The following is a 15,056-nucleotide window of genomic DNA, read 5'->3' as shown; positions in this document are numbered from 1 at the left end:
ATCTATACATTTTATTAATTAAGGGTATAAACGATATTAACCGCTCTAACTTTTAACGTGAGAGCTCCGTTGCAAAATTTTACTTCGCAAATAATAGTATAGATTAAATCACCAAAAATAAAGAGCTTTTTTCGTTTCGTCTTGCGAGTGACCATTTTTTTTCACGCCGAAATACATATCTCTCTCCATCAAATGAGACGCGGCCACGTCACTAAGGACTTGATCCTTAAACTCCTTGTCTACGGATCGCTCCTTACCGAACTGGGCTTTGATAATATTATTTTATATCCGGATTCGCCTAGGATATAGTACTAAGGATTCGTCAAAATGGGCCGTTGTGGATGCTCTTATAATTAAGGTCACATTCTCAATTACTTTGTGCAGTTTATTTTATGAATTCTAAATATATATTCAACATGATCAATGTGCTTCTTAGAAAAAGTTCTAAAATGCTGTCTTTTCGGAATATACAAATTGCTCGGCCGTAAATTAAGGAAAATAAAATAATGTCATAAGTGGGGTTTGAACCCACGCCACGCCCTCTTTCGAGGACCAGAACATGAGTCTGCTGTGGATGCTCTTATAATTAAGGTCACATTCTCAATTACTTTGTGCAGTTTATTTTATGAATTCTAAATATATATTCAACATGATCAGTGTGCTTCTTAGAAAAAGTTCTAAAATGCTGTCTTTTCGGAATATACAAATTGCTCGGCCGTAAATTAAGGAAAATAAAATAATGTCAGAAGTGGGGTTTGAACCCACGCCCTCTTTCGAGGACCAGAACTTGAGTCTGCTATGGATGCTCTTATAATTAAGGTCACATTCTCAATTACTTTGTGCAGTTTTAGAAATATTTATCCTCCAAGACACTTTATGAGTTATCAATTACACATAAAGACACATTGAGTTAAGAGAACACTTTCTTATGCTCATTTGTCTGAATTGCCCTTCAACTAGAAAGAAGATGTCATAACATGTATCAAAATTATTTTCAATATAATTCCATTTAATTTTCACCTTTTACTTTCAAATTTTTTAATTCCCTAAATTTAATCATGTCTCAATCTATCGTCATCTTCATCTCTCATCTTTCATATCCTTCTAAATATTTTTTTTCTTCACAAAATTTGTAGACTTTTTTTTTTATAATTCTAAATCACTAATTTTTGTTGTCGAGTTTTTATCTTTCACCACTTTATTTTTTAAATCTCGAATTCATGGAAACCTCAAATTGGGAGGTGAGGAAAGCCGATTATGAAATCTCAGCTTGGAAGATTCCAGATCTTCACCGACGAATACATCCAAGGTTTGCTTCTAATTGAACTATAAGAATTTCATCTACAGATTTTTTTTCCTCTTTCATGCTTGTTTCTAATTGATATACAAGAAGATAAGAAATAAATAAAGTTTTGATTTTCTTCTTAAGCAGACAGCAAAGCCGATGTATCTCCTGCAACATTTGATTCACATGTCACCCATCCTTTTCATGTCCATCAATTTCCTTGTCCACAAATGAACTATCCACAAAGCTGTCTTGGATCTAAGTTTGATTCACATGTCGCCCATCCTTTACAGTGGATGAGCTCGTGATTTTCCGTGGATGAACTTGGGATTTGACGTGGATGAACTCGAGGTAGTTGCCTTAGATCTAAGTTTTTTATCTCTTCAGTCTTCATGGTGGCTTCTGTTGCAGATAGAAAGCTCTAAAAGAAGCAATGGTCAAATTACTCTATTTTACACATATGGTCCTCCTATTTTTGGATTTTTGCAATTTGACCCCAACATTCTTTAATTTACTTATAGATCCTCTTGATTTTGTCTCAAACTTTTAATTATGTACTTTAATCCGCAAGAATAATTTTCTTATCAACTCATATCCACACTTGCTATGTCCATTAGAAATTATTTAATAAAATTAAAATTTATAAAATATCAGAAATATATATATAGATACAAATATATTTTGTCCACAGAAACTTGTCCACAAAAACATTATAACATTTTTGTGTCCACATAAATTATGTCCACAAAAGCTTGTCCACAGAAACTTGTCTACAGAATATGCGTCCATTGAATTGCGTCCACACAAAAAGCTTAATCCACTTCTCTCTTTCAAAACGTCACAATACAATACGTTCTCTAGTTGGATTATCTTCAAACAAACAACACAAACCCTAGATAGATTAAACTTCAAACAAGATCTTTGTCTACAATAACATGTTCACAAACAGTCATAGTTACACAACTATAATTGTAAGAGCTTGTCCATAAGAACAGGTCCACCACAAACTTGTTTATAAGAACACATTCACATGACTCTTGTCCACAACATATATATCCACCAGAAAACTATCCACAATGTTAACACTCGTCCACAATTCGTCTATCCACATAACACTGGTCCACAATTCGTCTGTCCACAAAACAATCGAAAGAAATCAAAAAGTGAAGGACCAAATCTGAAAATTATTGAAAATCCACCATTGTTGTTTGATCTCTTATGTGACGAGACAGAGACGGCGATGATGAGAACGACGAGGCTTGAATCCGAGCATGACACCGTCGGCAGAGCAAGACGACGTAGATGGTCTGGTGGCCTGAGACAGATGCGACGAGCTGTGGCGGAGAAGAGAAAGCTCGAGACAGGTGAATCACGGAGGATATGAAGCATACGCAACAGAGGAGGATTGCGGTGGAGAATTGTTGGTCGGAGTACAGTGGCTGGAGATTGTAATGGGAGAGAAGCCGCCAAGCTTGGTTGCCACGAGTTGCAGTCGAAGGTGAGAAGATCCACGAAGAAAATGAATCAAGTGAAGCTTGCGACAGAGACAAAAGATTTTTCGGTTTGGAAAAAAAACATTAATAGCCCAACTATTTTCCTAACTTAACTAAATAGAAGAAAGTAATTAGTTCCTTTTTTTTGCTAACTACACGTGAAGCTAAAGGGCATAATGGTCAAAAAAAGATCTTGGTTTCATGAATTGTGTGCTTCAAACACAATGTGTCCTTTTATGAAAGGAAAAAGACAAATGTGTCTTTGAGAGTAACTCTCTCTTTATTTTATGAATTCTAAATATATATTCAACATGATCAATGTGCTTCTTAGAAAAAGTTCTAAAATGCTGTCTTTTCGGAATATACAAATTGCTCGGCCGTAAATTAAGGAAAATAAAATAATGTCAAAAGTGGGGTTTGAACCCACGCCCTCTTTCGAGGACCAGAACTTGAGTCTGGCGCCTTGGACCACTCGGCCATCCTGACATTGACAAACAAGTTGAGCTTTTTATTTAAATACGCGTGTTAGAAAAAAACACCACACAGACAAAGATCGTTTGTAGGAGATAAATGTACCATGAACCATATATTTATGTAGCACGAGAGCAAACATGTTTTGTTATCATAACACAAAACCTTAATCATAGGCAAAAAAGAGACCAAACTTAAAAAGTAGAAATCGAGAGAAACAAGATAATTGTGCACACGTATACAAAAAAAACCCGCAAAACTCCTAATCTTTCTTCTTATTCGTCAATGGCCCCCTTGAGATTTTGCTCAACATCTTCGCGTCCAACACAGCGTATTGCTTATTCAACTCAGCCATTGCTTTCTCACCATATGAGTCCACTTTATCTTCGTACTTGTCGTAGATCAGAGGAACAGTGAACAACAGAACCAAAGCTGAATACAATCAAGAAACCAAATACATTCATCAGCATTGTTGTAATAAACGAAGAGGCACTTGAAGTCCTAGTATGAGTTGTTGTTACCTATGTATGCCAATGTCAAGAAACTACAGCATCCGCCCAAGATCGATAGAATACACAACCCGAGGATAGCCTAATTTGATCAAAACAGTAGCAGTGATAAGCAAACCTTAAAGATGAGAGAATATCTGAAACAGTCTAAAACTTACGGAAAGGAACTTCTTGAGATTCCTTCCAGAAGCAATCTCGCGAAGATAAAAGAAGCCACGGTGATTTCGATTCTGAGCCCCGAAGCAAGCTGAAGAAGAGGCTCTTCAGGGATGTGTACTTGAGGAATCTTTGGTGGAGACTGAAGAGGAGACGAATTAGAGAGTCAAACAAGCTTACGCCACTTTAATAGAATTTAAACATGAACATGTACTTGTGAAGGAACATGGTGACATTAGACCATAGAAACGATCAATTCAATCAAACGAGAGAGAGACGATCATAAGGTGACAAAGCAGAGTAAGTAGATGATACTCAATCAATTCAAAGAGCACCCAGGATACTGTAGCACCACCTGAGACCTTCTTGTTCTTCCACATTAGTATATCAGCTGCTGCAATTATATTGAAGATCATTCAATAGAGCTCTAAAGCTTAATCTATGCCTGATTCAATCTACACATCACCAGAAAGTCACCGATCCCTAAAACGAAGCGTTTAAGCCAGCGTAAGCGTACGTTTTCCGCCGCCGAGAACCTTGTGAACTGGCCTCTCTCTGCCGAACAAACGGTAAACCTTAGAGACGACGGAGATGAAGGTTTCTCCGATACCTTGTCCAACAGCGATTCCCTCTCGACAACTTCCACCGTCGGGTCCAGATTAGGTAGAGGTTCTTCGTGTTTGCGTTCATCCGCCATTGTGTCCGATCGATTCGTGCTTGCTTCGACCTCTTCGGCTAGAAATTAGAAGAACGAAATTTAAACTCGATCTGAGCCGTTGAATCGATTTGTTTTGATTTGATTCGTTATTTGCTTCTTGGGCGTCGCTTGGGGGAAACTCGATATAAGAACATTTCGTAGTTTCCTAGGACCGAGACGTTGTAACGCCGTCATCGTTAACAGTTTCTCAGGTTGAGTTCCGTTTATTTCGAATACTGTACTAGTGTATGGTTTTTATCTAACCTCTTTAAGATGATGTTAATCGACGTCAAAATACATATAATCCTTATTATGTTACATATATTAGGTGGTTGTCCGCAAATTTACGGGTACAAATAATTTTTAAATTTTAATATACTATAATATTTTATGTCTTTGACCTGCAATAATATAATTTAATATTTTAAATCTGAATGTGAATTTTTGGTAGATAATTTTTTAATAAATTGTTTTTGTTTATTAATACTTTTTAAAATTTTAAATAGGATTTATATAGTATTTAGTTAGAATTTTTTTACATCTTTTATAAAACAAGATTTTATTAATTGTCTTATAACATTATCGTTAGAGCATGTATATATATAGTTTAATTGGTTTGTATATCAAAATTTTCGTCCATAACACAATTAAAATCACAAATATGAACTAATGTGACAAATAGACCAACACTTGTAACTAAAGTATAAAACGCAAAAGTTATTAAGAAGAAACATAACTATATATATGTGAATTCTATTAATTTAATGAAAAGGATATAAAAAACTTCATAAATTTAGGAATATACTTTTATTCTTAATATTCTTTGGATTGTTTTAGGACTGATTTAATTTTTGTGGTTATTCTCCTTTGAAAAATGTTTTAAAAATGTCTCTTTGGTGTTAGTAAACATGAAAAATTTTCACTGTACAAAATAATTAATAAAATATTAATAAATTTTATATTTTATTAATTATTTCTCAGAAATTTAAAAATCCTTATAAGTAGTTTCATAAATTCTAATAAGTGGTTTTATAACTCAAGAAAATAATTTGTTATCTATGAAGAATAATTTTTAAACTTAAACAATTATTTAAGAATTATACAAAATAGTCCTATATATTAGTTTAAAATTAAGAACCATTGATAAGTATTTAGAAAAATATTTTATAAAATTCTTAAATCATTTTTTATTTTAAAATAATTTACAAACATGTTAACCTTATCGATAGTTTTTAATTTTATAAAATATTTAGAAAAATATTTTCTAAAATAATTAAATCATTTTAATAATTTTAAATAATTTATAAACCAGTTAACCTTCATTAACATTTTAACAAAATATATATTAACCATCACAGATGATTATATATTTATTTGTAAGCTCTTATGAATGATATAATAATCATTACTGATGATTTGACTGACACATTAAAAATGATCATCAAATATTTATATAATTATAAACTATTATATACACCATTAGAAATAAATCAATATAAATGACTTTAATTTTTTTTATAAAATATATATTAATCATCACATGATTTTAAACTAATGTAAATAATTTATAAACTCGCTATATTATGCATTAATAGTTATTATAATATTTTTAGTAGAATTATATGTTATATTTATATATATATATATATATATATATATATATATTATGACTTATATAGGAAAATAAAGCTTTTTACAACTGTTTATAATAGAAAATAAAGCTAGTATATTATTATTAACTACTTTTTAACAACATACTTCATATAATTTATAAATAGACTATTGGTGAAAAAATAAATGATGAAGTATTATATAGAATTTCCATAATTGCTACCATGAAATACTATAAATGATTATGCATAAGAATATATAAATAGTTTTGCAACTAACATTAATTGGTTCTAGGATTGCCCTTTTTAGATTTGATTAAAATAAATGAAAACTAAAAATCATTGACCAATGAAATTATAACGATTTTTCTCAAGCTGCATATATGAATGACACGTTAGCAAAAGTCACTAAAGAGACTTTTCAATTAATATATAGGAGGATTTTTTCAAAACCAAAAAAAAAATATTGATATGAATTTTTTTTTTAAAATATTCAGACAAGATCCACAAAGAAATTTATTTGTCATTACAAATATTTATTGGACAATTTTTCAAATAACTATTTCTAAGTTTTTATACATTGATATTTTTTTCATAATTAGTGTTATATATTGTAGATGAATCGTAATATAACAAATTGTATTCAAAAAGACCTGGACGTATATGGTTATTTTTGGTACAAATATCCGAACCAGTTTCAGATACATTTGTTATTTAGATATTTTTAGGTTCCTATACATCAGAATCTAACTCATCCAGATGCAAAAAGACTCAACTCAAAACTCACACATAAATTTATAATATTTAAGAAGACATAATTTAAAAAAAAATGATACCCGGAAAGAATAACCCGTACCTAAATGGAGAACCAATGTTCATGCCTGACTAATTTTATAAACAAAAAAATGATTTTTTCTATGTGTTTTGGCTAAATTAAGTGAAATAGAAAAAAAAATATTTAGTAAAATAATTAGATGGATTAAAAAATTAAATGAGAATAAATGTAATATATTTTTATTATTTTGATTTAAGTTATTATTTTATTCACATAACATGTCATTGAATTATGTTTTTGGTTACGTATTTTTTCACTAGTTGAAACTAAAATAAAAAAAATTAGTAAAACAAACTAAAACCGAACGTTTAACCATATGCCAAAACCTTGTTATTTTACATTTTTGATTTTATAATTGACACAAACTTAATGTTAATTAACTAATAAATAAAAATTTACACTATTATTATTATTGTAATATAATTAATGATGTGATGTATTGTTGAGATAATATAATTAATGAAATTGTTAAAATGAGTGAAATATGGAAAGACAATTAATGTAATTATATTAATAAAATTACTAAAAATACACTATACTTCTTTTTTATATTGTTATCTATGTTTTCAAACAATTCTCATTTATACTGCTTTTTTTTAAAAAAAAAATTTAAAAATAATTGGGAAATGTAATATTTTCATATATTTATTTGGAGCAAACTTAAACTTATCATCTTTCTTTATTATTATTTATTAATAAAGTATTATTTTACAAAATTTGGATTGATGTTTTTAAAGAATTTAAAGTGGTATTTCTCTAATCGGTAATTTTTATTATGATGAAAAATCTTTTTTGATAAAATATTTTTATAAACAATTCTAATTTGTTAATAAACTATTATACTAAGCTTTGAATAAATATTTATGTGTTTTATTATAATATTAAGATATTTTATGAATGTTTAAAATATATTGAGAAATGTTTTTTTTAATAATCATGTGTTTAATCATGTTTTAATGTGGGTTTATTTTTGTTAATATTAAAAAAAATTTGAAACTGGCCACAAAGGATAAAGATCTGGAAATACAACAAATATTAATTTCGGCCCGAATGGCCCAGATGAAAAAGATCTGTACCGACAAAATGTGTTGATTGACCCAGTTATTTAAAAAAAAAAACAGAAAAGGAAAGAAAAAAAAATTGATGTCTCGATGTTTCTTGATCATACAAAGATTTCCATGGCGAAACTACAAATCAAAGCTATAGAACTCATGAGATTAACGGCCACATAATCCTTGCGGTGGTAAAGATTGAAACCACTGCTTGAAGAGGTGACAATCGAGGGTAGCAAATCAAAGAACTACCGATGTTTTATGATTAGCTTCTAAAGTCAAACCAACGCTTGGAAACTCGGTAGATCCACCGAGGACTTCACCTTTTCCGATCTCCTTAGATGATTTTTTTCTAACTTTTCCTTTTAGCAGAGATAAAGATCTTAAAAAAATAATTCTTGCTTGTTTTGAATGTCGGATCTTAAGCCATCCGTGATAAGAGCTGGCAAGTTTGAGATGGTTGTCGACTTCACCTTCTCAGATCTCTTTGACAAAGTCATAAGGAGATTTGAAAGACCACAAAACGGTAAATCTGATATATTTTTTTGGTTATCGGTAAATCTGATATCATGTCTTTATTTTTAATCCATAGTTAATAGTTAAACCGAAGCAAGTAAAATCTGTTCGTTTTAAAATTTATTCAAAAAAAATTCTGGAAAAACAACAGCCAAATAACATTGGCAACAAAGCCTAAAATTCTTTTTGACAATTCCTATCTACTGTTGAGGTTATTATTTACAGCTTGAGTATCTTAGTTCTAAGAAAATATTCATATTCCAAATACAAAGATTATGGATTTCATTCTTCTATGGAGAACAACATCACTTTAATATAAAAGATAAGTTATTGCCGTCAAAACTTTGTCTTCTTTTACATTAATATAAATCATAATTTCCATTGACTACAGCATGATTAGTTTTTTAATATGTGTTTGAATTTTTCATTTGACAGCTTCGATAAATTTGGATAAAGACAAATATGTTGGAAGTGAACATTTACCAAATACAAAAGGAAGATCATGCTAATACCAAAAATTAGTTATGGAGAGCCGTGGAAGAAGGATTTTGGACCTGTCTTGGCTTATCTCAACTCTGTCAAAGAGGTAATTTACATTATTGAAGACATTTTAGGTTTTTGTTTGATATTGTAGCTGTGAGTAGATGTGAGAAACTCAGAAAAGTTAGGCACGTTATGGGTGTATATATAGTATTAGGTTAGGCGATAGTTTTTTAAGTGTCGCTTAGAAAATTCTCTAGCATATTCGGATTCAGTTTAGGAAATCCCTAGAGTAGTGATCAAGCAAAAAAGATTTAGAGATTTATTGTTAGCTTAGATTTACATATAAATATATAAATATAATATTTACAATTCAGTTGGAATAAAATATCTTTATAAAATCTATGATGTAAAGGTGAAATAATTTTCATAGTAAATATGTATCCTTGAATCCCAAGTAAAACGATATAGTGCAATAAATACATAATTGTTTTCCACGTTATTGATTAGCAAGGCTACATCATTTTGTCGTTGGACCTATTTCTCAAAGACATTCGATATATATTGTTCGACAACGTTTGGACCTACATCTATCTTATTAAAACTCAAGTACAAAATTGGAGTGTTTGGAGACTTGAATAGGACTTTTAAAAATTTGGAGTGTTTGGAAACATGGATTGCAGTCTTTTAAAAAAAATATTTTTGTTTGAAAACAAGGATAGTAGTATTAAAAAAAAAGTAATGGGCTTATGTTTTTTTAAAAAATTGAAAGTTATCTAAGCCACTTTTAAAATATACCAAAATGGGTCAATCTAATTCCCTAAAAAATTTTTTTCTAAACTAACCATAAAACAAAATTTAAACTTTATATACATATTTCAAATCAAAATAATAATTCAAATTTGATTTATATCAAAAATTGATTCAAAAATATACATATATTCAAAAATGGATTTTTACTAAACTATTTTTCAATAACCATTATAAAAAAATATTGTCAATATATATAAGAAAAATATAATACAAAGCCCAATTTGAAATACCAACTCAAATTATGGTTTTCATATTTCATATTAAGTTTTAAAAATATAATATATGTAATTATTTATATGATGATATGTATAAAATACTATTAATTATATGATTACTTATATGATGGTACATATAAAATACGATTAATTATATGATGATAAAATACAATATATAATAATGACTAGGGATGGGCTTTTGGATACCCATACGGGTTTAGTTCTGATCGTTTGTATTTTGAGTTTTCGGGGTCAAAGATTTCAGCCTTATTAGAATGTTTCTAAATTTTGGTTTGAGTTCGATTTGGATCTTTGCGGGTTTGGTTTGGGTTTGGATAACTAATTTAAATTATTTTTAAAGTCTTAAATCATTATATATTTTAAATTTCTCAAAATGTATAAATAAAATAATATATTACGTATAAATTTGAATAACATATGCCATAATACTTAAGCTTAACATATCAATTGGCTTGATTTAAAATTTTGGATACGAAATCAATAATTATTTTAAGTATTTTTGGTGATTTGAGTATACTTTAACTATTTCAGATATTTACTTTTGACTATCTATATATATTTTCAAGTATTTAAACCAATTTAAAAGTATCATTTTTGATGTTTTATATACGTTAAATCTAAAAATAATTAATATATATAAGTATATAAATCTATTTTTAGATAAATTCGGATACTCAAATACTTCGGTTCGGATCAGATTCGGTTCTCTAAATAACAAAATTTTGAATAATTAGAATATTTAATCAATTTATGTTTGGGTTTGGTACTATATCTTTGGATCGGTATCGGTTATGTTCCTCGGATTCATTTTTCCAAATCCTAATAATTACATGAAAAACAAATATCAACATCTTTTTCAAAATATACACCCGCGCGCCTGCGCGGGTCAAAATCTAGTCTTTATTATTACAGAACATCATTAAGTAAGAGCCAATAGAAGAGGGAAAAATCGTTAAGTTTTAAATTACGGGAATGACCTTAATGACCTTAAGAGCCAATAGAAGAGGGAAATCTTTGCAAAATCAGTGGCATAGGTAGTAAATAAAAAGTATAACATGGGTTAAAATTAGATAGGATCCTATTAATAAACCTTTTTTTTTGTATAGATTGATTAATAAACCTTTTTTTTGTCAACAACTTTTGTGATAATAAACAAATTCTTATTTCCTATCAATAGAAAATATGCGAACAATATATTAATTATATTTAAGACCTCCACGTAGTTATCATTATGTTGAGTGATTTTACACATTTTCTGAAACATCCTTTAGCAAAACTTGTACATCCTCTTGTAAAATGCTTTGCAATTCTTGGTTGTCTTGTGGTTTCACCTCGATTACTCTGTCTCTTGCCTTCGCTGCCTAAAACCCAAATCAAAACAAGATTCTAAATTCTAGCAATAACAAGAAGAGAGATCATATGAGTAATTAATAAGAATAAAATAAAAGCAAACGTATACCTCTTGTTCCCAACTTGTGAAGAAAGTGACAACCGCAAGGACTATTGTTTGTAGAGTAGAGCCTATTAATATACCAATCCAGAGTCCCTTCCCTCTCAATTTCACAACGAAACACAAGAACGAACCCAACGGGATCCCGGCCAGATAATACGAACCTATATTTGCATAAGCTCCTATATGTTGCCATCCTGTTCCTCTAGCAACCCCTGAAGCATCAATAATTCTAGGTTTTTTTTAAAAAAATACATAAGATTTCTTGGGCGTCAAGTAGCAATATTAGTAATCTCTTTAGGAGCTTCTCATTCAGCAATGCTTGCGGTGTGTACCTTATACTGTATACATTCTTTTGATTTGATATAAATTGACTACCTGAGAGCACGGCTAGAAAGCTGTCCACACCAATGGATAGGCATAAAATGGGTGTGATTTGAGTTGCATAATGAGCCACTTCACTTTCGTTGCTGAATATATAAGCCCAATTTCCTCGGTAGGTGTAGAGGGTGATACTTACTATGGTTGCATCGATAACACCGAGGAAAACCGCAGATGTAGCCGCGGCTCGAGCTGCCTTTGGATTTCCAGCTCCTAGCTCGTTTGAGACATGCGTGCTATTATAAAAGAATAAAAAAACAATGGTTCAGTGAAATATCTAAAAATAGATTTATTTTAATCAACTGGGTATATTTTGAACCTTGCAGATGCTCCTATAGCATTCACCAGAACGTAATGCAGAGACGACATTGTTAGGCTGTTTAAGGATAAAGAACAAAAGCTTATTTGACCGAAAAAAGAACAAAAGCTTACTTGAAACAAAAGAGGGTTTATGTAAAGAATTTGTAGAAAATGTTATATAATACACATATGTGCGCAATACCAAATGGATAGCACGGATGTTTCGAGCTTTGAGTTCGGTAAGAGTCCAGACATTAGTACAAGAAGCTCAAAAGACCACCATTCCAAGCTTTACTTACAGAATAAAAAAGCGTCAAAATAAAGAAGATTTAAAGTTATTTCTTGATAAAGTTGTAGATGGTTTGGTTACCAAGTCATCATGGCAGAGGGAATCGCTAGGGCAATGAACTGCTTCATGCACAAGAAGATTTCTTGACCTCTTAGATTCTTGGTTTCGCGATGCAGAGAAGAGTCTCTCATGAAAACCCAAAGCAAACCCACGTTCAACCAGTACGAAAGACCAATGGACAGAGCAGCGCCGACGATTCCAAATTTCAGTTTATAGACAAGAAGCCAGCAAAAGGGAATGTGAAAACAGAGAGCTCCAAGAGAGCTCAAGAAGAGAGGAAGAACCAGTCCTTGTGACTGGAAATAACGAGTCAAAGATTGAAGAACTGAGTATCCGAATAGAGCCGGGATGAGCCATATCGAGTATCTACAAGCTAACTGAGAGATGAGTGGATCTTGGTGGAAAAGTTCCAAGAGTTTGTCCATGAAAACCCAAAGAAGAGAGATTGGGAGACAGAACAAGACAAGACATAGCATTGAGCCGTATGTATATGAACTGATTTTCCTAAATTGCTCAGCTCCAAAAGCTTGACCACACAATGTCTCTAACGCACCTGCCAACCCAAACTGACGATCGTATATTTCAAGAATTTATCAAAATATTTGTTTTCAAAAAAAAAAAACTTATCAGAATATTTGAATAGTTTATAAGAAGATACTTTATAAAAATATAACTCGAATACCCAAATAATTAGAAAAACCTTATTTTTATTCAAATGTAAATATATATAATCCTAAGCCCACAGGAAATGTACATGCCAATTATATTTCATAGATAGGGAAAAGACGAAGAAGAGGAATTTACGAGGAGGCTGAAGCCAGTGACATTGGTAAGAGAAGTGGCAATGGCGACGCCAGAGAGAGAGATCTCGTCCAAGTGACCGGCCATTACTATGGAGATAACTTGAAGGAGGTATTGAGAAACAGCCACAGCCACCATTGGAGCAGCCATGGAGCTAACTTTCTTCATCATCTCTGTTGATAAATAACTCGTTTGATCTGCAGATTTCTCATTTCTGAAATTTTCTTTAGGCACCAATGAAAAACCTTTTTCCATCGTTTCGATCAAACGTTTTCAGAAAATTGTTATAAAAGAAAGAAAAGAAGCTTAATAAAATTGGATGGGATCAAAATGTTTCTCTAATGTTTAAGACTTTGGAGAAATAAAAGGCTAAGTCGTTGACATTTGATGATGTGAAACCAAATAAATAAAGATGCGACGCGGTCCTAATTGTAAGATTGGTCGAATTTGGCAGAATTAAAAAAGAAGTTAATGTGCACGACCATGACTAATTTTATACAGGAAAATATAGTTATAGAACTGATATTTGGATTAGTGTTAAAAAAAAAAAGAAGACTGATATTTGGGTCCTTCAAGCAAAGAAAATTACGGGCCATGTCTCCTCCGAGACAAATTTGGAGTCTTAAGATCTTTTAGAAGGGCCCTAATCTAAGCTTAAAAACTAATATTCCCATTTAAAATATAATTTAATTTATAATTAAATTATATTTTAAATGTGAAATACTATTTTTAAAAAATAGTTTTACTGTAAATTTATTTTAGAAAAAAAAAATTCTGGATATAAAAATAATTTTATGATACTATTAAATTAAATAAATGAATTAATTATATATTTTTCTTAATTTTATAAATTATAAATGCAAATGATTTTATAAAAGCTTCATGTGAGAGCATTGACAAAAGATCATTTGGAAAGCATTAACATTTAATAAATACTAGGTGATATCCGCGCCCTGCGCGGGGTAAATTTATTTGAAAGAGTTTGTAATGTTTGAACTATATATATTAGAAATATAAAGGTCCTTTTATACTATCTTGGTGCGAATTTTTGTAATCATAGTAGTCTATTGGTAAGTGTGTGTAATATTGGTGTGTTTATGTGTGAGACTAAACTGGATTCAGCTGAGTTTTACTGTGTTTATAATATGCTTTTTTCAAAAACATATATCTAGTGGTACTCTTGGTCATTGTATAATATTACAAATACATGTATGTTCTATTCTTTTGGTCAAAATGGGAGAATGGGGTTTTCTTTGGTGCAGCTGATGCAATGGCTGCATTTGGTCTCTTTAAACCAAATACAGTTTAGTTTGGGATGTACGGAAAGGAACATTACAAAGTGGTATAGAGGTGACTGTTGGCTCTCTCTGAGTTTTTATGGAGTTTTATGGAATGGTTACAACGAATGGAATATATTTGGATTGGAGAAAGAGGGTATCATTACACCCGTAATTTTGACTCTTCGGAGCATTTAAAAGATTTTTTTTTTTAAATGAGAGTTTTAAGTTGGAATTGTCGAGGAATGGGCAGCAAGTGGACTATAAGCTATTTAAGCGAGATAAGGCATAAACATAAACCGGATTTTCTATTTTTAGCAGAAACAAAGCAAGAACCAGGATTTG

The 15,056-nt window shown here is 30.7% G+C and overlaps 1 protein-coding gene, 1 long non-coding RNA gene, 1 other non-coding gene and 1 pseudogene across 3 annotated transcripts; 1 reads left to right on the top strand and 3 right to left on the bottom strand.

The window, feature by feature from the left end:
* Nucleotides 1–3,180: 3,180 nt before the first annotated feature.
* Nucleotides 3,181–3,264, bottom strand: TRNAL-CAA. The gene has a single exon. It is a non-coding gene; the product is annotated as a tRNA-Leu (tRNA).
* Nucleotides 3,265–3,334: 70 nt separating this feature from the next.
* Nucleotides 3,335–4,611, bottom strand: LOC106422345 (annotated as a pseudogene).
* Nucleotides 4,612–7,856: 3,245 nt separating this feature from the next.
* LOC125578344 lies at nucleotides 7,857–9,622 on the top strand. The gene is made up of 2 exons (XR_007316431.1): nucleotides 7,857–8,634; nucleotides 9,060–9,622. It is a non-coding gene; the product is annotated as an uncharacterized LOC125578344 (long non-coding RNA).
* A 1,707-nt stretch (nucleotides 9,623–11,329) lies between these two features.
* LOC106445171 (protein DETOXIFICATION 8) lies at nucleotides 11,330–13,897 on the bottom strand. The gene is made up of 7 exons (XM_013886688.3): nucleotides 13,438–13,897; nucleotides 12,655–13,199; nucleotides 12,487–12,573; nucleotides 12,304–12,360; nucleotides 11,982–12,220; nucleotides 11,613–11,818; nucleotides 11,330–11,514 (listed from the first exon to the last, which is right to left on the bottom strand). Exons 1-7 carry the CDS (start codon nucleotides 13,687–13,689, stop codon nucleotides 11,398–11,400), a joined length of 1,503 nt encoding a protein of 500 aa, XP_013742142.2. The 5' UTR covers nucleotides 13,690–13,897; the 3' UTR covers nucleotides 11,330–11,397.
* Between the last annotated feature and the right edge of the window lie 1,159 nt (nucleotides 13,898–15,056).

Source organism: Brassica napus, chromosome A9 (assembly GCF_020379485.1).
Source record: "Brassica napus cultivar Da-Ae chromosome A9, Da-Ae, whole genome shotgun sequence".
Lineage (NCBI taxonomy): Eukaryota > Viridiplantae > Streptophyta > Magnoliopsida > Brassicales > Brassicaceae > Brassica > Brassica napus.
This window is presented reverse-complemented; position numbering and strand designations above follow the sequence as displayed.